The 26,989-nt window shown below is 43.5% G+C and overlaps 2 protein-coding genes across 3 annotated transcripts; one reads left to right on the forward strand and one right to left on the reverse strand.

The window, feature by feature from the left end:
• Window positions 1–820: 820 nt before the first annotated feature.
• On the reverse strand, window positions 821–17,901 carry LOC139368814 (nuclear receptor subfamily 2, group C, member 2). Of its 2 annotated transcripts, none has more exons than XM_071108190.1 (15): window positions 17,740–17,901; window positions 16,237–16,400; window positions 15,410–15,508; window positions 14,976–15,176; window positions 14,760–14,865; window positions 14,499–14,678; window positions 13,051–13,198; window positions 10,428–10,518; window positions 10,149–10,294; window positions 9,871–10,048; window positions 9,606–9,727; window positions 9,339–9,478; window positions 9,048–9,185; window positions 3,713–3,818; window positions 821–3,569 (listed from the first exon to the last, which is right to left on the reverse strand). In XM_071108190.1, the coding sequence occupies exons 2-15, from the start codon at window positions 16,294–16,296 to the stop codon at window positions 3,395–3,397; spliced, it is 1,890 nt and encodes a 629-aa protein (XP_070964291.1). In that variant the 5' UTR covers window positions 16,297–16,400; window positions 17,740–17,901; the 3' UTR covers window positions 821–3,394. The 2 variants fall into 2 exon arrangements, with proteins under 2 accessions (XP_070964291.1, XP_070964292.1); XM_071108191.1 differs by having other exon boundaries at window positions 1,079–3,569; window positions 3,713–3,809; window positions 17,740–17,895.
• Window positions 17,902–21,421: 3,520 nt separating this feature from the next.
• LOC139368815 (UDP-Gal:betaGlcNAc beta 1,3-galactosyltransferase, polypeptide 4) lies at window positions 21,422–26,259 on the forward strand. The gene is made up of 2 exons (XM_071108193.1): window positions 21,422–21,508; window positions 22,292–26,259. The coding sequence occupies exon 2, from the start codon at window positions 22,560–22,562 to the stop codon at window positions 23,676–23,678; it is 1,119 nt and encodes a 372-aa protein (XP_070964294.1). The 5' UTR covers window positions 21,422–21,508; window positions 22,292–22,559; the 3' UTR covers window positions 23,679–26,259.
• The last annotated feature ends 730 nt before the right edge of the window (window positions 26,260–26,989 follow it).

Raw genomic sequence — 26,989 nt, forward strand, 5'->3', positions numbered from 1 at the left:
AACCACGCTGCTAACCCTGACCTTAAGACCAAAAGCTAACGTTTGTTTTCATGATTTGTTTTGTGACATAGCCAAATAACTTTGTGGCTGTGATAACTAGTGGAAACCAAAATGTATTGTCTTCTTCTTCAGTGGTGTTTAACGGCGGTTGGCAGCCAATGTTTAGGGTGCATTACCGCCACCAACTGTACGGGGGTTAAAAGGGAAACTCAATATGGTGATCTATATTCCAATCCCTAATTTTTTCAATCTTCCATAGCTCCCTCCTCAGGCTCTGGGGCCTGAGAGGGTATCACTGCTTGTGACAGTGCATCATCTAACGCCTACCCTGAAAAATATTTTACTCCCAGGATCTTCTCTGCCGTATCCACAATAATGTCCATCTTCCTAGACTTTCCCTCCAGTTTAGCTGTACCCTTGATCACCATTGCCCCAAAAAATCAACAAAGTCCACCTTCTTTACACTTAACATCGCTGGATCCTGCTGGTGGGGAGCCAACTATGCAGCATGCATTGAAGGCCTATTCAACACTAGGTGTCTTCTTTCCCATCCCAACTTTGCTTCTTTTCCCATTCTTCCTTCCACCGCCATCCGATCCATGTTCCACATCTGCAGCCGCCATCCTTTCTGCATCCATCCGAGTCTGTACTCTTATCTTCTCCCGGTGTGCTATCAGTTTAAACCAGAATGTCTGCCTTCTTCCTCTCAACTACTCTCATCGTCCTCAACCCTGGAAAGATATATCCATGAGGGTCCTCTCCTGCTGCGATGGCATCCGTGTTCCGGAGTAGTGTAAAAAAAATCATAAAAGCACATACCTTTTAAATATATGAAGATATGTTTATTACACTGATAACTGCAGTTCCAGTGGCCTGAGAGGGAATGATGTGATACAGGAATCAAATTGTTGTATTCACTGTCAAGTTAAGAGGTAGAATATATATGTAGGCCTACAATAACCTTCAGAAAACATAAAGTTACTAGGCTCATTGGTTAGTGTGTAAAAGGTGAAGTTCCTCGGGCCATGGAATATGTTTCTTTTTTTCTCCAAATACAATATCACATTCGACAGGAAGACACTTTTTATACGTACTGTATTTAAAAAGCTACAGACATGAAACAAAGGCTTTTACAAACCAAAAACAACACCGTCCATATCCCCCCTATGTAAACAATAGAAAACAGTTTTTGTTGCAATTAGTAGTTAATGCATTGAAATTGCTCAGGCTGATAACATTTGTAAGACACAACATTAAAACTCCACATTTTTCGTACAGCATTTACTAAAATGCATAAGCAATTGCATGCACAGCAATGCACTATACAAAAACAATAACAATGCTCATTTTCTTCAGGGCAAATACTGGCAAGTTGCAATATTATAAAACTCTGATTTAAAAAAAGGACATGCACTCATTTGAATGATAATACATGTAGTATAGAGCTCAGTTCACAGAATAGTCAAAATAACAGTCTTTTCAGGGTTTAAAACCAGCTATTACAACAGTACACCTATCATTTTAGAGTACATACCTACTTCTTTACATGTTATAAGTTAGTGTTACTGGTTTTGTTGCTGTTGGACAATGTACACATATTTTCATGTGGTACTAGAGGTGTGGTACTTTAAGTACACTTATTAACATGGAACAAATACATTTGTTCACAACAAACCACGTTTTTACATTTTGGAAACTATAATATCACAGAACAATATACTGTGCAAGAATACAAAATGAAAATACCTGCTTGATGTTCATTCAACAGTGAAACTATAGATAAATCATGCTAATATTAAAGGGAAAACACATTTTGTCTTGAGAACTCAAAATATATATTTTTCCTATGGTGTGAATACCTGCATATGAATAAAACAGACACTGTAAAGTAAGTCTGGAAGTGGACTGAGATCACTACAGTATGCAGTGTGTTACTGCACCCAGTGCACTGTATAATACCAGCTGGATGGGAATAAATAAACAGAAAAGAGAAATACTGGACACAGAACAGGACATCATGTCACACAAGGCTTGATTGTCATGACAGCAAAACAAAATGGTGGCCATAAAGTTGCCCCTAACCACTGATGTTAAACTTTATTCTACCTCTCTAACAGTAAAGGTTAGAACTACCAGGATAATCTAATCTTATATCTATGGGTAAGGGCAACTTTTACCTGGAGCCAGGGTCATGTGGTGATTGAACAAACAAAATCTTCAACACGTTATCTAAATGGTTCAAGTTAAACCATATAATGAATGTGCATTTGCTTTAGGCAGACATACTAACAAGACTGTTATTAAACTCCTTCTCTGTAGGATCGATGACCCTCCCCAGCAACAGGCTGTCATCATATGGACTGGTTTAGGGAAAGTTCCATAACAATTTCAGTAAATTGAACCCACCAAAATTGAAATGTAACCATTCTAACCGTTCTCCTGTTCGGTTTGAAACAAATAATAGATTTGATGTTCTATCTGAAGTGGAGAATACATGTCATATTATCCTGAATGGAGTGGCTCAGTACACAAATTTGCTTGTCCATCGTCATATACTCTGTAGATTAAGGATCCAGGTTAGCTGCTATTAAACTGTGAACTAAGTCATATTCCTGATTTAGAGGAATTGGTCATCTTTTCAACCAAAACGTTTCAGGAACAGACAGAGCTCGAGGCATGAACCAGCATCATAACATAGGCTATTTATACATTTAAATGTCTTTTTTTACATTGTAATACCTGGTGAAAAGTTCAAAGTACAAAAACACAACAAACCTTTACACCAATTCATGTCTCAGTTTACTCATGTAACGGCATTCAGGCAAGCGTCGCTCATTCTTAGTCTATGTCGGCTAAGTGTTAAATACAGATTATCAAGATTAGAGGCAGAAGCAAGCGGTAACTCAATCAATATACTTTTTGTTGAGCATGAATGTACAGTAAGGCCTGCATAAGATAAAACCATATTGAAAGGCTTGAGCGAAAAGTTCAACTTTACAGTACATTGAAGCCATTTTGCTGAAGCAGTAGAGGTGACAGTGACGTGTTAGCCACAGTAGCGCTCCCTCTCCAGGGGGTTAAGTGCTCTGAATTACGGAATCTGGACAAGAGACTCACAGTCCCATCATGCATCTCTTTCAGAGAACCATCAAACCCTCATCCAGGGGTCCCCATGGTTACGACCCATAATCACAAACGATGAGGAGCGGACTTTCTGGGAAGAAAGGGATTTCTCCATGACTTTGCATCTTGCGAAGAGTATTTTAATTACATCAAATGTTTGCAGGACAAAAGATGGGGGTTTCAGAACTAGGGTGTTGTTTGGATGGTACGTGGTACAAGTCTAGAGATGGGCTGGAGAGGTTTGGGGGTGGATAGGGGTGGTGGCGGGGGGTCACGCTGTGGGACCGGTGATCTGGGTGTTGTAGTCGGCGGTCTCCATCTTGAGGATGTAAGGGATGATGCTGTCGATGGGCACGTTGCCGATCAGGCCGGTGAAGAATAGCTCCTCTGTGATGCTGGAGCTCATCAGACGCAGCGCAGGGAGTCGCATCAGGATACGCGTCAACCTAGGACAACCAATCAGAGAGAGACAAGTTAATACATGTGATTTATGGATCCAATCAGAAAAAAACAGATTCACATATGAATTTATGGGACCTGTGGGGAGGGTTTAAGGATATATCAAGATCCTGATTGGCATACAGCATACCTGTAAGTGTCATCTGGATAAGTCTTCTGCACATAGTCCTGTAGTTCCATCTGGGCTTTCTCCTGGAACTTCACTATCTGGCTGCAACTGTTCAGGCCTGGATGGTCTGATTAGTGAGACACACAATAGCTGTTTCCTAACAATACACTACGAGGTAAATATGGAAATGTTATCATGATGTTAAGCTTATCTACTCATCTAGTTGATATACTGTACATATATATACCTATGTGGGTTGTTCCACCAATTAGGTGCCTTTTAAATGTTTATTTATTTAACCTTTATTTGACCTGGCCAAGATAAAGCAAAGCAGTGCGACAAACAAAAACACAGTTACACATGGAATAAACAAACGTACAGTCAATAACACAATAGAACAAATCTACAGTGTGTGCAAATGAGGTAAGATTAGGGAAGTAAGGCAATAAATAGGCCATAGTGGAAAAGTAATTACAATTTAGCAATTAAACACTGGAGTGATAGATGTGCAGAAGATGAATGTGCAAGTAGAGATAATGGGGTGCAAAGGAGAAAGAAAAAAAAATAACTATGAGGATGAGGGAGTTGGATGGGCTATGTACAGGTGCAATGATCTGTGAGCTGCTCTGACAGCTGATGCTTAAAGTTAGTGAGGGAGATACGAGTCTCCAGCTTCAGTGATTTTTGCAATTCGTTCCAGTCATTGGCAGCAGAGAACTGGAAGGAAAGGCGGCCAGAGGAGGAATTGGCTTTGGGGGTGACCAGTGAAATATACCTGCTAGAGCACGTGCTATGGGTGGGTGCTGCTATGGTGACCAGTGAGCTGAGATAAGGTGGGGCTTTACTTAGCAAAGACTTATAGATGACATGGAGCCAGTGGGTTTGGCGCCGAATATGAAGCGAGGGCCAGCCAACGAGAGCATACAGGTCGCAGTGGTGGGTAGTATATGGGGCTTTGGTGACAAAACAGATGGCACTGTGATAGACTGCATCCAATTTCCTGAGTAGAGTGTTGGAGGCTATTTTGTAAATGACATTGTCAAAGTCAAGGATCGGTAAGATAGTTCGTTTTATGAGGGTTTGTTTTGCAGCATGAGTGAAGGATGCTTTGTTGTGAAATAGGAAGCCGATTCTAGATTTAATTTTGGGTTGGAGATGCTTAATGTGAGTCTGGAAGAAGAGTTTACAGTATAACCAGACACCTAGGTATTTGTAATTGTCCACATATTCTAAGTCAGAACCGTCCACAGTAGTGATCCTGGACGGACAGGCAGGTGCAGGCAGCAATCGGTTGAAGAGCATGCATTTAGTTTAACTTGCATTTAAGAGCAGTTGGAGGCCACGGAAGGAGAGTTGAATGGCATTGAAGCTCGTCTGGAGGTTAGCTAACACAGTGTCCAAAGAGGGGACAGAAGTATACAGAATGGTGTCGTCTGCGTAGAGGTGGATCAGAGAATCACCAGCAGCAAGATGGACATCATTGATGTATACAGAGAAAAGCGACGGCCCAAGAATTGAACCCTGTGGCACCCCCATAGAGACTGCCAGAGATACGGACAACATGCCCTCAGATTTGACACACTGAACTATGTCTGAGAAGTAGTTGGTGAACCAGGCGAGGCAGTCATTTGAGAAACCAAGGCTGTTGAGTCTGCCGATAAGAATGTGGTGATTGACAGAGTCGAAAGCCTTGGCCAGGTTGATGAATACGGTGGCACAGTATTGTCTTTTATCGATGGCGGTTATGATATCGTTTAGGACCATGAGCGTGGCTGAGGTGCACCCATGAGCAGCTCGGAAACCAGATTGCATAGAGGAGAATGTACGGTGGTATTCGAAATGGTCGGTGATCTGTTTGTTAACTTGGCTTTCGAAGACCTTAGAAAGGCAGGGTAGGATAGATATAGGTCTATAACAGTTTGGGCCTAGAGTGTCTCCCCAATCTTTCGGGATCTCAGATGATACGAAAGAGAGGTTGAACAGGCTAGTAATAGGAGTTGCAACAATTGCGGCAGATAATTTTAGAGAGGGTCCAGATTGTCTAGCCCTGCTGATTTGTAGGGGTCCAGATTTTGCAACTCTTTCAGAACATCAGCTATCTGGATTTGGGTGAAGGAGAAGCCGGGGGGGGGGGGGGGGATAGGGGTAGGGGTAGCCAGGTGGAAGTCATGGCCAGCCGTAGAAAAATGCTTATTGAAATTCTCAATTATTGTGGATTTATAGGTGATGACAGTGTTTCCTAGCCTCAGTGCAGTGGGTAGCTGGGAGGAAGTGCTCTTATTCTCCATGGACTTTACAGTGTCCCAGAACTTTTTGGAGTTTGTGCTACAGGATGCAGATTTCTGTTTGAAAAAGCTAGCCTTTGCTTTCCTAACTGCCTGTGTATGTATATTGGTTCCTAACTTCCCTGAAAAGTTGCATATAGCGGGGCTATTCGATGCTAATGCAGTACCCCACAGGATGTTTTTGTGCTGGTTAATTGTTTTGAATGGGGCATGCTTATTTAAGATGGCGAGGAAAGCACTTTTATGAGGTCAATATCCTTCCAGGATACTCGGGCCAGGTCGATTAGAAAGGCCTGCTCGCTGAAGTGTTTTAGGGAGCATTTGACAGTGATGAGGGGTGGTCGTTTGACCGCAGACCCATTACGGACGCAGGCCCTGAGGCAGTGATCACTGAGATCCTGGTTGAAGACAGCAGAGGTGTATTCAGAGGGGAGGTTGGTCAGGATGATATCTATGAGGGTGCCCGTGTTTACGGATTTGGGGTTGTATCTGGTAGGTTCATTGATAATTTATGTGAGATTGAGTAGTGTAACTTGGTGAAAAGAAAATGTTTTATTTCAACACATTTTTTATTCTGTCATAAAGAACACATGTTCAACATAATTAAAAAAACTTTTTCCCCATCTCAAGAGGTTAAAGATAAAAAAAGACTATATTAAGTGCCAAATCCCCTTGTGACAGGGGAATGGAAGCTTGTTGTGTGCAACAGATAGGGGTAATTGATTGCAATCTTGACCAGCTCGACCCGCTCAGTTTTCCACCACAAAACACCAGAAAATGTCCAAAAAGAGAAGAACCCGCTCACCTGATTTTACACTAGACTTTTGAAAAAACAACAACATTCTTTAAAGGAATTGTTTCACCACCAATGAGATTTCAGTTCAAGTAACAGGGTTGACCTTAAAATGAGGTACAAGTTTTTTTTAACGAATAAATAATCACATGAAATAAATAACAATTTTCAGAAATGACTTTGTCAGAGTAACAAAATAACCAGGGCTTTACAGTGATGGTGAAAACTGAGAAATGTCAGGGTTAAGTGAGTTAAAATCGTCCTAGAAGTCACTGAGGATGCAAAGAGGGACATATAAAAATGCTGGCACTTGAGAAATTCTTTATTCATATATGATTTATTTTCCATGTGGTCTATATTAAAACGGGCACTTCATTTAATATAACAGGCTTTTAAAATTGTATTTTTGTGCACAATTTCTAAGTGACGCAAAATGCACTCATTTCGTGGAATGACCCATGTACTGTATATGTACTGTATACAGTGCCTTGCGAAAGTATTCGGCCCCCTTGAACTTTGCGATCTTTTGCCACATTTCAGGCTTCAAACATAAAGATATAAAACTGTATTTTTTTGTGAAGAATCAACAACAAGTGGGACACAATCATGAAGTGGAATGACATTTATTGGATATTTCAAACTTTTTTAACAAATCAAAAACTGAAAAATTGGGCGTGCAAAATTATTCAGCCCCCTTAAGTTAATACTTTGTAGCGCCACCTTTTGCTGCGATTACAGCTGTAAGTCGCTTGGGGTATGTCTTTATCAGTTTTGCACATCGAGAGACTGAACATTTTTCCCCATTCCTCCTTGCAAAACAGCTCGAGCTCAGTGAGGTTGGATGGAGAGCATTTGTGAACAGCAGTTTTCAGTTCTTTCCACAGATTCTCGATTAGATTCAGGTCTGGACTTTGACTTGGCCATTCTAACACCTGGATATGTTTATTTTTGAACCATTCAATTGTAGATTTTGCTTTATGTTTTGGATCATTGTCTTGTTGGAAGACAAATCTCTGTCCCAGTCTCAGGTCTTTTGCAGACTCCATCAGGTTTTCTTCCAGAATGGTCCTGTATTTGGCTCCATCCATCTTCCCATCAATTTTAACCATCTTCCCTGTCCCTGCTGAAGAAAAGCAGGCCCAAACCATGATGCTGCCACCACCATGTTTGACAGTGGGGATGGTGTGTTCAGCTGTGTTGCTTTTACGCCAAACATAACGTTTTGCATTGTTGCCAAAAAGTTCAATTTTGGTTTCATCTGACCAGAGCACCTTCTTCCACATGTTTGGTGTGTCTCCCAGGTGTCTTGTGGCAAACTTTAAACAACACTTTTTATGGATATCTTTAAGAAATGGCTTTCTTCTTGCCACTCTTCCATAAAGGCCAGATTTGTGCAATATACGACTGATTGTTGTCCTATGGACAGAGTCTCCCACCTCAGCTGTAGATCTCTGCAGTTCATCCAGAGTGATCATGGGCTTCTTGGCTGCATCTCTGATCAGTCTTCTCCTTGTATGAGCTGAAAGTTTAGAGGGACGGCCAGGTCTTGGTAGATTTGCAGTGGTCTGATACTCCTTCCATTTCAATATTATCGCTTGCAGTGCTCCTTGGGATGTTTAAAGCTTGGGAAATATTTTTGTATCCAAATCTGGCTTTAAACGTCTTCACAACAGTATCTCGGACCTGCCTGGTGTGTTCCTTGTTCTTCATGATGCTCTCTGCGCTTTTAACAGACCTCTGAGACTATCACAGTGCAGGTGCATTTATACGGAGACTTGATTACACACAAGTGGATTGTATTTATCATCATTAGTCATTTAGGTCAACATTGGATCATTCAGAGATCCTCACTGAACTTCTGGAGAGAGTTTGCTGCACTGAAAGTAAAGGGGCTGAATAATTTTGCACGCCCAATTTTTCAGTTTTTGATTTGTTAAAAAAGTTTGAAATATCCAATAAATGTCGTTCCACTTCATGATTGTGTCCCACTTGTTGTTGATTCTTCACAAAAAAATACAGTTTTATATCTTTATGTTTGAAGCCTGAAATGTGGCAAAAGGTCGCAAAGTTCAAGGGGGCCGAATACTTTCGCAAGGCACTGTATGTCAAATATAATTTATCTGGGTAAATTTACTCTAATCTGATAAGTCCGATGTTTCTCATAACTAGGGAATTGATATTGCCTCGACCATGTGACCTGACCAGGAGAAACTTGGGTCCCCTGTGATTTATGATGTATTTCTAACATAATGTATGATGTTAATCGGACCATGCTCACCAGGGCTGAAGAGCACTATGGCCTTCAGGTAAGCATACTCATAGCTGTCTGTCTCCATCTTAGCCATGCTGTTACAGAACTCCTGCAGCTTCCAGATGTGTTCCATCACCAGCTTCACTCTCTCCGCAGACACCTTATCTACAGGGGAACAGCAGACAACACCTTACAACAGAAATAATTAGAAATGAACTTATTTTCTGGGGACTGTGTGTCTGATTGTATCAGGGTGTGCGTTTGTGAATTTAGTGCGTTCATTGTTTTGTATGGAGATCTGGAGGTTTGATGGTGTACCGTCCTGGATGCTGTTCTGGAGGTGGTTGATGATGGCTTCCAGGATGGTGGAGAGACTCATGATCTGAGCACACTGAGCCAGCCCCAGAGTGAATAGCTCATTCCAACAGGCACGTACCAGGCTGGTGTTACTCTCCTGACTGAGACACACACACTGTTACAGCACTGAATCATGATTGGTTAAGATGATGCACACAAACACAGACAATTCAAGTCACACACATAAATACCAAAAGCGTAATAACACTTTGATATGAGTGTTCTTACCCAAGAGCGGAGAATGCAGGGATGGAGCTTGCCCAGTGCATGGAGAGGAAGAGGAGGCGGGACGCTGACTCACAGATGTAGTGCACATTCAGATAGTCTGGCATTGGGCTGGGCATGGTCAGCTACAGGAGGGACAGAGAGGGACCGAGATAGATAGAGATGTCAGATTATTGAAATCTCAAAGGTTACGTGCATACAAAAATAAATGGTTTGAACACCAGCAAAATGTGAATACATTTAAAAGTTTAAAGTTTAGATCCACCACCTTGAAGCTGACGTGTGTGTCTGTGAGCAGTGGGCCCTCCACCTCAATGAGGGGGGTCACCTGGTCCCGGCTGATCACTTGGATGGTGGCTCCGCCCACACACTCCCCACCCTCCGCCAGGTTCTGCCCCACCCCTGACTCAGATGGGTTCAGGGCTTTGGCCAGGGTGTCGAAGGCACTGAAGACACATACACAATACAGGAGCAATTACACACACACACACACACACACACACACACACACACACACAGACATATTCAAACAGAGCCACTGCGTACCGTGTTATCTCGCTGGCAGACTGCTCCTCCTGCTGGTCGTCTGAGGTATCACTGTTGTTCAGGGACTCACTGAGGGAGTCGGTCAGGTTGGCCAGAGAAGTCACCACACTGGCCAGGGTCCCCAAGTCCCCCTGCCCCGACTCAGACTGTCGAGGGGGGTACATCCAGTGAGCCAGTAGTGAGAACAACAACACACTTTGATTCCAATGACCGGTCCCATTCACAGCATGTTAGGACAGGTATTACACTGAGAATGTTGAGGAATAACAGAGTTTCTACCTTGGTGTCTGTGGCCAGCAGTAGAGTCCCGTCAGCCTGGATCAGAGGCTGCTGAATGTTCACCAGCATCCCTGGGTCTAGCAGACTGGATCTGGACACAACATCAGTCAGACACCAAACTCTAACCCACAGGACCAATCAGAGCTCCTAGGGGCCGGGGTCTTTAATGCAGGCAAACTTAAATCCATTTTACCTAATTTCTACCAGCATGTCACATGTGCAACCAGAGGAAAAACAACTTAGACCACCTTTACTCTCCCTTGCCCTCCATGTGGCAAATCTGACCATAATTACATGGTCCTGATTCTTGCTTACAAGCAAAAATTAAAGCAGGGAGTACCAGTGACTCGCACAATACGAAGTGGTCAGATGACGTGGATGCTACGCTATAGGACTGTTTTGCTAGCACAGACTGGAACATTTTCCAGGATTCAATGGCATTGAGGAGTATACCACCTCAGTCACCGGCTTCATCAATTAGTGCATTGACGACATTGTCTCCACGCCATGGATTACAGGCAACATCCACAACGAGCTAAAGGCTAGAGCTACCATTTTCAAGGAGTGGGACACTAATCCGGGCACTTATAAGAAATCCAGCTATGCCTTTAGATGAACCATCAAACAGGCAAAGCGTCAACACAGGACTAAGATTGAATCTTACTACACCGGCTCTGACGCTTGTCGGACGTGGCAGGGCTTGAAAAACATTACGGGCTACAAAGGGACACCCAGTCGCGAGCTGACCAGTGACGCGAGCTTGCCAGACGAGCTAAATGCCTTTTATGCTCGCTTCGAGGCAAGCAACACTGAAGCATGCATGAGAGCACCAGCTGTTCCAGACGACTGTGTGATCAAGCTTTCTGTAGCCGATGTGAGCAAGACTTTTAAACAGGTCAACATTCACAAAGCCGCGAGGCCAGACGGATTACCAGGACGAGTACTCAGAGCATGCGCGGACCAACTGGCAATTGTTTTCACTGACATTTTCAACCTCTCCCTGACCGAGTCTGTAATACCTACATGTTTCAAACAGACCACCATAGTCCCTGTGCCCAAGAAAGTGAAGGTAACCTGCCTAAATGATTACCACCCCGTAACACTCACCTTGGGTATGTGATGTGAGCCATGACCAAAGGCTGGCCATGGCTCACATCCACACCATCATGCCGGAAACCCTAGACCCACTCCAATTTGCATACCGCCCCAACAGATCCACAGATGATGTAATCTCAATTGCACTCCACACTGCCCTTTCCCACCTAGACAAAAGGAACACCTATGTGAGAATGCTGTTCAATGACTACAGCTCAGCATTCAACACCATAGTGCCCACATCACTAAGCTAAGTATCCTGGGATTAAACGCCTCCCTCTGGAACTGGATCCTGGATTTCCTGATGGGTCGCCCCCAGGTGGTAAGGGTAGGTAACAACACATCTGCCACACTGATCCTCAACACTGGGGCCCCTCAAGGGTGTGTGCTTAGTCCCCTCCTGTACTCCCTGTTCACCCACGACTGCATGGCCAAGCACGACTCCAGCACCATCATTAAGTTTGTTGACGACACAACAGTGGTAGGCCTGATCACCGACAACGATGAGACAGCCTATAGGGAGGAGATCAGAGACCTGGCAGTGTGGTGCCAGGACAACAACCTCTCCCTCAATATGAGCAAGACAAACGAGCTGATTGTGGACTATAGGAAAAAGAGGGCTGAACAGGCCCCCATTAACATCGACTGGGCTGAAGTGGAGCGGGTCGAGAGTTAATGTCCTTGGTGCCCACATCACCAACAAACTAACATGGTCCAAACACACCAAGACAGTTGTGAAGAGGGCACAACAACACCTTTTCCCCCTCAGCAGACTGAAAAGATTTGGCACGGGTCCCCAGATCCTCAAAAAGTTCTACAGCTGCACCATCAACAGCATCCTGACCGGTTGCATCACCGCCTGGTATGACAACTGCTCGGCATCTGACCACAAGGCGCTACAGAGGGTAGTGTGTACGGCCCAGTACATCACTGGGGCCAAGCTTCCTGCCATCCAGGATATATTGTATATACTAGGCGGTGTCAGAGGAAGGCCCAAAAAATTGACAAAGACTCCATTCCCCCAAGTCATAGACTGTTCTCTCTACTACCGCACAGCAAGCAGTACCGGAGCGCCAATTCTAGAACCAAAAGGCTCCTTAACAGCGTCTACCCCCAAGCCATAAGACTGCTGAAAAATTAATAAAATGGCCACCCGGACTATTTACATTGACCCCCCCCCCCACTTTATTTTTACAATGCTTCTACTCGCTGTATATTATCTATGCATAGTCACTTTACAAATGACCTCGACTAACCTGTACCCCCGCACACTGACTCGGTTCCGGTACCCCCTGTATATAGCCTCGTTATTGTTATGTAATTTTCTTGTGTTCATTTTTTACTTTAGTTTATTTAGTAAATATTTTCTTAACTCTATTTCTTGAACTGCATTGTTGGTTAGGGGCTTGTAAGTAAGAATTTTACGGTAAGGTCTACTACACCTGTTGTATTCGGAACATGGGACAAATAACATTTGATTTGATTTGATCCCAAAGTACCAATCAAAGTAGTAATCTCAGTCTCTGACCTGCAGCCATCACTGTCGGTGATGAAGGTTGGCGTGGCGATGAGTGGGCTCATCAGGTTCTTCCTAATGTAGATCTTCTCTGTGGACGCAGCACAGTTAACAGGCCTCTCTCTGGGCAGGTCAATGGGCTTCCTTTCACTCTGCACGGCTGAGGACACACAGGACAGAAACACCATCAACAACACTAATACCCTACAGCAGGGGTCGGCAACAGGCAGGTTGATTTTTTTCGGGACCCCAAAAGTTCTTAGCAAAAAATATAAATGAAATTCAGCTAAAATGTTGTGTAACTTGGGAAATCTGTTCCCAACCAATTATTCCCACAAATATAAAATAGACATATCCCACTGGGCATTCTATTCCACATTGGTACAATGAAATTACGTGGAAACAACGTTGATTCAACCAGTGTGTGCCCAGTGGGATGTGACAATGTCTCAATGTAATCAAGTATTGAAATGATTGTTATTTTCAAATATAATCTCTTTTTGGGCTTAGTTCTGGTCAATTTGCAGTAGCATTGAGCGATTAGTGCTTTTTGAAGTCGGTTCGGTTTTGGTAAATAAAAAATAAAATGTTTTTACATTAAATGCACCATTGTTGAATGCTGTAACAACACTGAATAAAACTATTAATAAAAGTCCATGATGGTAGTGACTGTCCATTACTGCTTATCACTGTTATTAACCATAATTTATTCACATTACTTCACTTTAATAAAATGTTTATTTTATTTGATGACTTTACTATTTAATTCCAAGTCATAATCTCAGATCTATAGAGCTACTGCCTATACTGTCTGACAAAATCCCTATTTTGTAGTTCTTCAAAGTCAATAAGGCATACTTTTATGACTGCTGAATACCAACTATCAATCACTTTAGATAATTTATTTTCAGACTCGCGAATCAACTGCTTTCTATCCCTTTCTCTCTTCTCTCAGTATCTATCTGTGTCTGCTCCGCACAGACCTGACAAGGTTAAGTGGGTGCGCAATGGATTATGGTCATTGTAGTTGATTACCACGTTTTCTGCACTAAGCTATGTAGAATATTGACCTGTTGGAAACTACAGCTAATACATTGCACAGTTCAGGCCTTATTTGATTTATCTCTACAGAAACTGCACATCGAGCTCACAGGAAAAAAATGAACGAAATGGAATTCAAATAATTGAACAGACATTGAACAGACATTGACAGTTGTTTAAAAAACGAAAAATAACCGAAATGTTGGTTAATCGCTCAGCACTAATTTGCAGTGTACAAATTATTATAATTATGTTCCGACCTTCCACTCTTGACAAAAATCTGCCTGCGGCTAAATGTAGTTGCCTCCCCCTGCCCTACTGGTACCTTGTGAGCAGACATGACTGATGTTGGGATGATGTTGAGATGGGGAAAAAAAATGTTATTCCCATCTTCATGTACGTGCGTTGGTGTGACTCACACTCCATCTTCATGCCCATGTCCAGGCATTTCCTCAGCCGGCAGAATTGACAGCGGTTACGGTGGTGCTTGTTGACAACACAGTCCTGGTTACTCCGGCAACTGTAAGTCAGGTTCTTTCTCACACTCCTCTTGAAGAAGCCTTTACAGCCTTCACAGCTGACAGCCCCATAGTGACGCCCTGACAACAGAACAGAGAGGAGGGGTTAGTGGTATGAATGGACCAATGTCCTGTGAGTGTGTGTGCGGTGTGCATGCGTACCTGAAGCCTTGTCTCCACACACCACGCAATACTCTACAGGTTGAGGCCGGCCCACGTCCCCTGCCTTCCCCAATAACTGCTCCACCGACGCTGCATCTGTCACAATCTAGAACACCAGGAGTAGAAGTCGCTGAGGGGTCACTGAGGGGGTCAAAGGTTACACAGTGTGTCATCTAATGCTGTGGTTTAGATGTGGTGTTATGGCTACTTCAGTACCTGTATTCTGCCAGGTACCAGGCTGTCTGCGGTTGTGAAAATGATCTGCTTGGTGCCCTGGTTTTCTGGGGAGGTCAGGATGACTTTGCCCGTTCCTGAGCCATCAGCCGCTGCCAGGATAAACTGCTGCTTGGGACCGCTGAAGGGATCCATGGTCGTGACTATCTGGATCTTCTGACCCGTCTGCTGGTCCGTTACAATCTGAGAGGGAGGGAGGGGTCATAATCCCACATCCATCCACCCATCCAAACAATTGCTATCCCTTTAATTGAAGCACTTACAATTATTTAAGCTGTATCCAAATAGTTTTAAAAACAATATTTTGTTTTTATTGGGATTTGTCTGAATTGTCACTATTGTGCAGTGTGTGTAGGCTATCAATAGGTGGCAGTGACATCAAGCAGTAGCATGTCAATAATGTAGGGTATTGTTACCTGAATGTGCTGCGGTGTGGCTGAGGGCTCAGTGGAGATGATCTGAAAGCGTTGTGGAGAGCCACTCATCACTGACAAGTCAGCGGGAGAGGTCTGCACCTGAAACACACAATACAAACACATTAACAGTCAAATCCTAAGAATTATGTGTAACAAAGCACACACACACACACCCACACACAAAATACATGTGGGAGCAGCAGGGAAGCCAACAGCAGCTAGTCAGAGGGAGGGGCTTGACTGTGCCCTCAGAGTGACCCCTCTCTTCTGAAGGTTAAGAGTGGCCTCTGTCTCCACGGCAACCAAGGAGTCAGAAGCGACCTGCCGGGGCCACACAGAGAAGCAGTGTCAAAGATGGTGGATGAATTAAGACAGTTCACTCAGGCCGTTTACTATTGAAAATGGTCAGTTCCGGTCTACATAACTGGGTGTCTCCCATAGACACCAATTCAATAGCAGCTGGGTCTGGTCTACTTAGTTCATTGAACCAGACAAAAACAGGGGTGTCTGGAAGTGTATCGCCTTTGTCTCGCAAAGTAAATAATCTTTGAACAGGAAGCGTGGGATGGGTTAGGGTCAGGGTGCCCTTTCACATACACAGTACAGACACAGTCACACACAGAAAACCAGCATGCAAACACAATTTACCTCCTTATAGCACACAAACACATCCTCTCCCATAATAACAAAATAACCACACACACACAAAAACAGAAAACCAACATGCAAGCACAATTTTACCTTACAATTTACTGTACAGTACACAAACATAAACACATCCTGTCCCATAATAACACAACCACACACACACACACACAGTCACTCACCTCTGTCACCTTCTCAGACGCCACTATCTGCTGAGAAAGCACCTCCACATTGGTCATCATGGTGATATAAGGTCATTAGAGGGGCCTGTCTGGAGCTAGGCCAAAGACATCTGTCAACTGCAGTGTGCAACCAGCAGGCAGGGTTACGTTCAATAAGAACAAACCTAAGCAAATGTTTTCAAACAGAAAACAAACGTGAGCATTGTCATTAACCAAGTTCAGGTAATACCTCATTTGCTTCGTACATTATATTTGGATCGTAACAAGAGTTCATAGATCATAGAATTCTCCTCTTGACTTCATGCAATTCAGCACCAAGGCCAGCTCCCTCATTCTCCTTTTTCAACTTTGATTTCATGGCGTGGATTGGAGGCCCCTTGCTGCTCAGTATCCCAGTGATATGCCAGGCGAGGGCTATGCCCCGCCAGAGATACCGTTGGTATCATCTTGCCTATTTGCCAGGTATTCTATTTTCATTGTTCCATTTTCTCGTAGAGAAATGTGATAGTCTCTTCATATGCAAAGCCATCTCATCAGAGATGCACAATCATGACCGATTTGTCCTCTGAAGGAGAATGTAATGCCTGTCTGAGGACAATTCATCCAGGGGAGGGCATCTTATTCAGTGATTTGATTAAGGAGTGGAGGGCATATGGCTGTAAGTGTACACAATTACACATCACACTTTCCATTTCTGGATTTTACCAATCGTATTGTGTGTGTTTGAAAGAGTGAGTCTCTCTCTCTCTCTCTCATTAAAGGAAGAAAAGGCTATGATTTGAACCGCGGTGAGGACTGTCATTGGCTAAAGGATGGGGGAAGGCCATGAGTTCGTTCGCTCACTAGCCAAATGACAAGTCTATCAAAAACGAATTTCTTCCGACATTCAAAACGAACAAAATGGAGAACCTGGCATTTCGCCAACAATACGGCAGGCAGCCATTCATTAAATGTAAATATATATATGTTTATATCGATGAAATACCCGTTATTTAACATATTATTGCAATGATAAAACCCTGACATTAAAAAAAGCGCCTGCATATGATTACGCAATCAAAGCAAAATTCCTTGTCCCCGAGATGGCAAAGGTAAAAGGGTCGGGTTCATCTGCGCGGTAGTACTAGCCGGCTAGCTAACATTCTAGCTACTTGGCTGCACTGACAGCTACAGCTCATCTTTTGTCCTCGGCGTTAGAGCTTTATTTTGGCACGTTTATATCTCCGTTGATATCAAAAGTTTGACACGGGGGACATGGTTTTCAAAGGCGTTGTCACTGAATGGATATTTTCATTGCCTGACGTAATAAGTTTAACGTTGAAATAAGATGAGAGATGACAGCACTGCCCACGATTGACAACCATCCAGACCCAAGCCCACCACCGGCTAGAGCTCTCCCTCGAACCGCACAGCATCAAGCTACAACAAAATATCCCGGTTTTTTTGTCTCGACTATGCCTTCACTAGCATTAAACCACTTAAATATTTTGGGTGAAGACTTACCACCGGATGAAAGATTGCAGATTTAGGTCTGGGTCTTCTATTTAAAAAAAATATTTGTTTTTGTTTTTCTTCTGTAAAAGGTCATAGTTCGTGACCCCATTCTGCCAGCATGCTTGGAGTTTTTTCTTCTTCCTCCTCGCGCGTTCTGCGCTTTTCTCCCTCCTAGCGCGCGGCGCGAGCCAGACAGACTGACGTCAGCCTGTCTGCCTTATTCGAAGGGGACCTGATTGGTAGATTTGTTGTCAATATTAAAGGCCTAATCCTTGCGTACATTCTTTGTAATATAATATTCCTTAGAATAAGGAGAGAGGTGAGTATGGTGTGTAAATCTGACCATTTATCAAATCTGACTGTAATAAGCCTAATAATTCCACCTAGGGGGAATTCGGATAGAATGGGACATCATGTAAAATACATTTGTAAGTAGCCAGCCCGCATATCGACAACATTCTCAGTAATGGTTACAGAAACGTTTTACTTGCTATGACTGAAATGTAGTTGTTTATCTACCTTAGTTGAACGCACTGACAGTAAGTCACTCTGGATACGAGTGTGAATTAAATTACCAAAATGTAAATGTATGTGAAAATTAAAATGTCTAGTGGTCATGTCTAACCTAGTTCTCCTAACCTGCTACATGAATTATCCTAACCTGCTGCATAGTTCTCCTAAACCTGCTATGAAAAGTCAAATTTGACTGAAGCTGTATCCCTTCTAGACAAAACCTTATTTTGGGTTTTACAGAAATACTGCCCATCTCTGAATCCTGAGGCTTTTATTTATTGGTCTGACAAGAGGAAATCTAAACTATTGTTTAAATTTGGTAATTCTGTATTTTTTTATTCTGCTTTACCAACCATAGCTAGCTAAAGTAGGACATCATGGAGTAGCTAACGTGGGACAGTCTTAAAGGCTTCTCCAATGGAGGAAAGAGATCCAGTTTAGCCCAACATGATACATTTCTGAAATCCTCAGATGTTTCTCAATCACACAAAATTGAATATAATTGTCATTGGGTTACAATTAGGACAATAATAATGGTGTCCCAGTTGATCTAACCTGCTGTCCCAGTCTACCAAATGCGAACTGAAAATATGGTTTTGACTCAGTGTCAACAAATGGATGGGTCATGCCTCCTGTGAATATGATATTAAATTTTGTTGGTGTGTGTGTGGGTGATTAGGAAATGTATCATGTGTTGGGCTAATATGTTGGATAGATGTCGAAAAAGGTTACAGAAGATGGAAATACTAAAAGTGTCCAACTTATTCCAAATTCGCCCTATATGGTTCTTGCTATAAGCCCTAGTTCATGTGTGGTGCATATATATATTTAAACTGGCTTTACATCGCTTTTCCAGGCTTCATTGCTTATTGTTGTTGAAATAAAACATTTGTGTCCGAAGAATTTGGCAGAACATCATTCATGGCACTTTGTTTTTCTTGTGTTTTCTGAATATGTATTCTCAAAAACAGGTTGGTGGTTGTGGCGGGAGAATCAGAATTAGCTCGATAACATAGATAATTAAGATGTCTTATCTGCTTAAAATGCTTATATGATTAAAACTGTTGAACTCTTGTTATTAGATTATATCCCTTTGGACTCTGGTGTTGGCAGTTGCACTTCCTTCCCCATATGGGCCTCAGTCACCTGGGGCCCAGAGAAGGGAGAAGTCAGGCTTGCCTATCATATGTCCCTGTTGCTATGCAGAATATCAGAAAGAGAAGAGGACATTAGGGAACATTGTCTTCATATGTGTATATGTATCTTTACCTATTACAAACCATGTGAAGGGATGGCGTGATTAATGGGGAACCAATTACTTTTCTCCACAATGTCTGTGCCCAGTCACTCCCTCCTTCGGCTTTGGGGGAGATAAGGTCTGAGACAGGATATGTGGGGTAGTGTCTGGGAACCATTGTATGTCATCTCTGATGTTGCACCTATCCTGGGATAGTGCATGACTTAGGCTCACTCCCCTCAGTGAACTCGTCTAGGCGTGTGGTCAAGGACATGGGTTTTACTTGAGTTAGGGGTATCTGGAGTTGACAATTAATGTATGCCATAGAATGGTGTTTCTGTAATGTGAAGTACCAGGAATGAAATCGGAGCCTTGTTTTAGGTGCCAAACTCTGTACAGTAAGAACAGTCTTCATAGTAAATGCTATCTGGCTGGGTGATACTCTTTTCTCACCTTGTGACCCATTCCACACATATGTTGTTTGTCATGAAGACAGTGGGTTTATCTTTGCTATAAAATATATTTGTATCCTTTGTGTCAGGGCTCTCAACAAATCATCTGAGGGTGTTTCGTCGACCAGCCATCGCTATTGCAGAGCTCTCACTATTCAGTTTAAGTATAACTCTGAATTGTCTCATAAGTTTGTCTCTCCCCATTGATAATACAGAAATTGACCACCACATGGTCTCTCTGCCCACACATGCCTGTTATTCTACTGTTACAATATGTGGACTGTAATCTGACTGTAATTTAAGGAGTTTTATTTACATACTATAATCTAAAAGCACATGCTAGGTAAAGGCAATATGGTGGGTGGCTGGCTTGTAGGAGGGTTGGCCGAGTAACCAAAAGGTGGCTGGATCAAATCCTCGAGCTGACAATGTAAAAAGCTGCCATTCTGCCCCAAAGCAAGGCAGTTAACCCACTGTTCCCCGGGCACCGATGACGTGGATGCTGATTAAGGTAGCCCCCCGCATCTCTGATTCAGAGGGGTTGGGTTAAATGTGGAAGACACATTTAAGTTGAATGCATTCAGTTGTACCGCTGTATAGGTATCCCCCTTTCCCCATATTGTACACAAACGTTTTGAACTGGGAAGAGGTGGATAGACACTAAGTGGCCAGTTGATTAGTTACACCCATCTCGTACGGTTCGGAGCCTCCTTTGCCTCCAGAACAGCCTGAATTATTTTGGGCATGAAAAGGTTGCTCAATTGCAGACCATCTCTTCTTGTAAAAGCTTATGTCACATACACAGCTTTAGCACTGATTAGCACTAAAATGTAGTAGGGCAGGGTTTCCCAAACTCGGTCATCGGGACCCCAATGGGTGCACATTTAGTTTTTTGCCCAAGCACTACACAGCTGTTTCACATAATCAAGTAATTATCAAGCTTTGATCATTTTAATCAGTTTTGTAGTGTTAGGGCAAAAACCAAAACGTGCACCCCTTGGTGTCCCGAGGATTATGTTTGGGAAACGCTTTAGTAGGGCTCATAAAGAAATATTGGCCACATTATGATCAAACATAAGTCTCAAGTAATAATTTGAGATTCTGATGGTCATCAAAAAGCAATAATTATAGGCATACAAGTAGTGTAGCATAACCCTTACTGTGTGATAATGCTCAGAAGGGTCAAAGATACTTGACAAGATAGGCTACATTTACAAACATGTCCACAAGATGTCATGCAACTATCAAGAACAGAAGAATTGTCAAATGCAATAATATATTCTAAATCTATCTTCTTCTAATATCTTCTCAACTAAGCCTATAGCCTACGAAAAGTCCTACATTAAAAAGAGAAACGCACGACCACAAGCAGTCTTATGTCGAATACGTATATTTGCATGAATTGACTTTATCAATCTGTCTTCAACATTAAGTGCATGATACAGCCTGCATCCGGATGTGACGAGATTGTTACTGCATTATGCTCAGTGGGGAATATTTGAAGCCACACAATATTGCGGAGGATAACGAACCATGGACAGGATGTGTTGACATGGTCGTCTTCATTGGATTCAAGGTTTGATGTTATTGCGTTTTTATTTTATAGAGTGGGCACCATTTATAATAATAATAACAATGCAATAATGCATATATTCAAAGTTCCAAATTCGCTGGAGCCTACAGTTGATTACTACAGAACGATGATAAGCAATAGGCATCCGATATGTATAAATTTCTTTGGAGCCTAATATAAGATCAGGATTGGGGTGTCTTCAATCATACTAACTTCATATATACAGTTTAAAACAAATACATGTAGTATATCTCAATGTTGCGTGCGTAACGCTCTTGTTGCCAAAACGCTCATGACAACTGTAGGCTAGTATCTAGTAGCCTATCAGTATCAAATCATGGTATACTGTTAAACTGCATTTTTATACGTATGGGGAAGTTCTGTAGTGTAAGCCTTATTGTTTTCCCTGTAAGTGTTTGGGTGGAGTTTTAAAGATTAGGTTAATCATTAACAGACTGCACGATGTCTCAGTTGGTGGTGGATGTGTAGCCTATACGTGTAGCCGATGGGTTAGTGTGATGTTTATGATCAGGATATTGATATAGCAGGAATCAACTGCTACACATCTTATATATTTTTAAAGGATCGGTCTAAGCGACAAAGGATACCGCTCATTCAGAAGCTTTGCCAAGGTCCTCCTTTAGGAAATACTTTCTCTTTTGTTTTAATTTGCCCTGAGAATAACGACAACGCTTTGACGCACAGTGTTGTGGGATATGAAGCCATTGACAGCTCCAGGCAATGTGTGTGTGTTAACCCGATTCTTTTTGCCTCTATAACGCGCAGCTTCCATGTCCTGCTCTGGATACAATGATGCAGCATTGAATGGACGTCTCGTGCCACCAGCAGAGTGACAGCATCCAAGAAACACCCACCTACAATCTGGAGAGTTATCTGAGGGTTGAGAATGACATCCAAGAGACAGCAAGAAAGTGAAACGAGGAAAGAAAATAATTCTGAGTTATAGAGCCGGAGTGAAAGAAGACAGGAGGATAAAGAGAGAAGGGTTGAGTTGTGGAGCCGCCTGGGTGCTGCAGTGTGGAGGTTGGAGGTCATGGTGGGGCGGGGCCTGTGGGTGTGTAAGCCCCGCTTTGGTAAGCGGGGGCGGTTCGGGGTGGTGCCTGCTCTCTGTGTGCTGATAGTCAGTGCTGCCCTGCTAGCTCTGCTCTTCGTGGACTCCATTGAGTCATGGGCCACCTCCATGAACATGAACACAATGGTAGAGGCGCAGGGGGGGATCATACCCCCACAAAGTGTCCCCCCAACCAGACCCGAGGAGTACCTCCTTATGCCCAGCCCTCTCGTCTGCCAGCGTGCCAAACCCTACCTCATCGCCATGGTGACCTCCGCCCCAGCCAATCAGATGGCCCGCCAGGCCATCCGGGACACATGGGGTGGGGAGGTGGAGGTCAGGGGTCATAGGGTCATGACCTTGTTCATGGTCGGTGTGGCCTCTGACCCCGGGCTAGCCAAGCTGCTGATAGAGGAGGCCCGGGAACGAGGGGACCTGATCCAAGGGCGCTTCTGGGACTCCTACTCTAACCTGACCCTGAAGACCCTCTCCATGCTGAACTGGGCCCGACGCTTCTGCCCCCAGGCCCACTTCCTGGCCAAGGTGGACGATGACGTCCTGTTCAACCCCGGGGCCCTGCTGCGCTACCTGAACAGGAGCACCGTGACCAACACCTACGAGCATGGGGACCTGTACCTTGGCCGGGTCCACCTTCACGTGGCTCCAGACCGAGACCCAGACAGTAAGCACTACCTCCCTAGAGGGGCGTACCCTGCATCTGTCTTCCCTGACTACTGCAGTGGCACTGCCTACATCCTCTCTCGCTCCTCCCTGCTCAAGATCTCCTTGATGGCCGCTTCCTCACCTCTGCCCACCCCTCTGCCACCCGAGGATGTTTTTGTGGGTCTGTGTGCCCGTGCGGCTGGAGTGCTGCCCTCCCACTGCCCGCTGTTCTCTGGTGGGCCCGCAGTGCCCTACGGGCGCTGCTGCTACCAGGCCATGGTGTCCATCCACCACATCTCCCCCAGAGAGATGCTCCGGTTTTGGGCTGACATCCACTCCCCTCCCCCCTGCTCCTGGCTGGGCCTGCGCGCCTCTCTGGGGGTCTGTAAAGTCCGGGCCATGCTGGGGACCTTTCTGGGGGTGGATCAGGGGCTGTGAGGGGGGTGTTGCCCTCGTGGATAGGAAACTATTGTGTTTTGGGGGCTGTGCCTCTGCCAGGATTTCAATACTGTGATTAGCACAAGTGCTCTATTTCATTGGGAATGGTAAGGAATCACTGTGCACTATGAAAATGCTTTTATTTTTATAGCTTTTTAGGAATATTTAAATGTATTTTATGTTATGTAATAATGCTGGCATTTTGTCAAAGCTGAAGGAATATGAATCAGTAGTTGAAGGGAATTAGTGTGAAGATATATTTAAGACTGTTAGAACACACACAGACACATACTGTAGGCCAGTGTTTCCCAACTCCAGTCTTCCAGTATCTCCAACAGTACACATTTTAGTTGTAGCCCTAGACAAGCACACCAGATTTAACTAATCATCAAGCCCTCATTGAGTTGAATCAGGTGAGTTTGTCCAAGGCTACAACAAAAATGTGTACTGTTGGGGGTCCTGGAGGACTGGAATTGGGAAACACTGCTGTAGATATGTAAATATTACTGACCAGGAAACACATAACCTACAGGATATTTGCCATTAATGTAAGAATTTAGAGTAATGTTATTCATGCATAATGGAATGTTTTACTAATTAAAATCTCATTTTATTTTTCACATCCGCTTAATACAACCGGTATAGACCTTACAGTAAAATGCTTACTTACAAGCCCTTAACCAACAATGCAGTTTTAAGAAAAATGCGTGTTAAGTAAAAAATAGATAAGTAAAATATAAGAAATAAAAGTAACAATTAAAGAGCAGCAGTAAATAACAATAGCGAGGCTATATACAGGGGGTACCGGTACAGAGTCAATGGTTAGTCGAGGTAATTGAGGTAATATGTACATGTAGGTAGAGTTAAAGTGACTATGCATAAATAATAAACAGAGAATAGCAGCAGTGTAAAAAGGGGTGGGGGGGGGGCAATGCAAATAGTCTGGGTAGCCATTTGATAAGCTGTTCAGGAGTCTTACGGCTTAGGGGTAGAAGCTGTTGAGGAACCTTTTGGACCTAGACTTGGCGCTAGCAGAGAGAACAGTCTATCACTAGGGTGGCTGGAGTCTATACCACTGCCTGGTATAGAGGTCCTGGATGTCAGGAAGCTTGGTCCCAGTGATGTACTGGGTCGTGCGCACTACCCTCTGTAGTGCCTTGCGGTTGAAGGTGAAGCAGTTGCCATACCAGGCAGTGATGTAATCAGTCAGGATGCTCTCGATGGTGAGAAGTCCAGGATCCAGTTGCAGAGGGAGGTGTTTAGTCCCAGGATCCTTAGCTTAGTGATGAGCTTTGAGGGCACTATGGTGTTGAACGCTGAGCTGTAGTCAATGCATAGCATTCTCACATATGTGTTCCTTTTGTCCAGGTGGGAAAGGGCAGTGTGGAGTGCAATAGAGATTGCATCATCTGTGGATCTGTTGGGGCGGTATGCAAATTGGAGTGGGTCTAGGGTTTCTGCGATAATGGTGTTGATGTGAGCCATAACCAGCCTTTCAAAATACTTCATGGCTACAGACGTGGGTACTACGGGTCTGTAGTCATTTAGGCAGGTTACCTTAGTGTTCTTGGGCACAGGCACTATGGTGTTCTGCTTGAGACATGTTGGTATTACAGACTCGGTCAGGGACAGGTTGAAGATGTCAGTGAAGACACTTGCCAGTTGGTCAGCGCATGCTCGGATTACACGTCCTAGTAATCTGTCCGAGCCTGCGGTCTTGTGAATGTTGACCTGTTTAAAGGTATTACTCACATCGGCTACGGAGAGCGTGATCACACAGTCGTCCGGAACACAAGTGTTGCTTGCTTCGAAACGAGCTTAGAAGTAATTTAGCTCGTCTGGTAGGCTTGTGTCACTGGGCAGCTTGCGGCTGTGCTTCCCTTTGTAGTTTGTAATAGTTTACAAGCCCTGCCACAAGACAAGCATAAGGTAATCAGCTTACTGTAAGACTGAAACATCTGGCAAAAGGACTTAGTACATAGTCTCTTCTGTATAGCTACTATGTAAGATTACTTACTGCCTAAGTAGACTCAGGCTGCTTTCACCTGTTATAAAACAATATCACTAAAGATGCATGAAGTTGCCAAAATGCAACTAACTCTTGCTTCCACTTTAATAATATGGTAAAAATGTAAATGATAGTTTCTCTCTTCCCCCACCCTCCACCCACTCCAGATCACTCCAGTAGTACCAAGCATTTTCTCTATTATGTATTCAGCTGAAATGTCAATCAAAACAAGTGGTTTTCTTTCATTGTTTCCTCTCATCGACTCGTGTCCTTCATCTGAACTGAATTCTGAATAGATGATTTGCTTTCATCTGTGCAGTTCTATAGATAAACTTGAAGGAACAAAGGAAGAAACGGAGGCAAAGGGAGCACCTCAGTCCACAGTCACTTCCTTGGTGGTTCAAACGCTATGGTCAGTCAGCAGCACTCAAGACATGAAAAAGACCAGATGAGATGGACTGCCATAGGCGAACACATACACACACACAGATGCAGTATTTATAACCCCGCTTCAATAACTTATGTAACTGTCATGTTTTGGAAGTAGAGTGTGAATAAAAGACATGCATTGGTTTTTCTGGGCTGGGAGGGTAATGATTTGTCTGACCCAGAGAGGGATTCAGTCGACTGTTGCAGAGTGCTCTTCTGTAGTCAAGAGGGCTGCGTTTACACAGGCAGCCTAATTCTGATATTTTTCCCACTAATTGGTCTTTTGACCAAATGTATATCTTTTTACGTCAGATCTTTTTCAGCGTGTATCTGATTAGTCAAAAACACAATTGGTGAGAGAAAAAAATCTGAATTGGTCTGCCTGCGTAAATGCAGCTGAGGAGATCCAATACAAGTTCAAATGCAGTTTACAACATTATGTATGATGTATGTATGTTGTAGACGAAGGGACATCTCTTGGATGGGGGAGGGGGGGGGGGGGGGGGGAGTGTTTCCAATACTAACGTGGTGAGAAGTGAACTGAAACATTGTAATTCGCGTTGTTTGAACAGAGACAGTTCCAGGTAGCCATGTATGTTCTTCCTCCTCCCTCTCCTAGAATGAATATTGAGTACTCTATTCTGTGAAGATTAGTATTAAGTATTAGTGTGAAGGATGTGTGAATGTACTCAGAAAATGTGTGTGTGCAAGAATGGATTGATCACTAATAAAGTCCTCAATCATACACTTTCTCAGACTGAATATCTTTGGAACTGCAATAACAGTCACTCTCACCTATTAAACTACTCGCTCTCTATTTATCTTTCCCATTTACTCACTCAACTCTCTCTCTCACACTCACACCTTCTCACAA

The sequence above is a fragment of the Oncorhynchus clarkii genome, chromosome 16, assembly GCF_045791955.1.
Source record: "Oncorhynchus clarkii lewisi isolate Uvic-CL-2024 chromosome 16, UVic_Ocla_1.0, whole genome shotgun sequence".
NCBI lineage: Eukaryota > Metazoa > Chordata > Actinopteri > Salmoniformes > Salmonidae > Oncorhynchus > Oncorhynchus clarkii.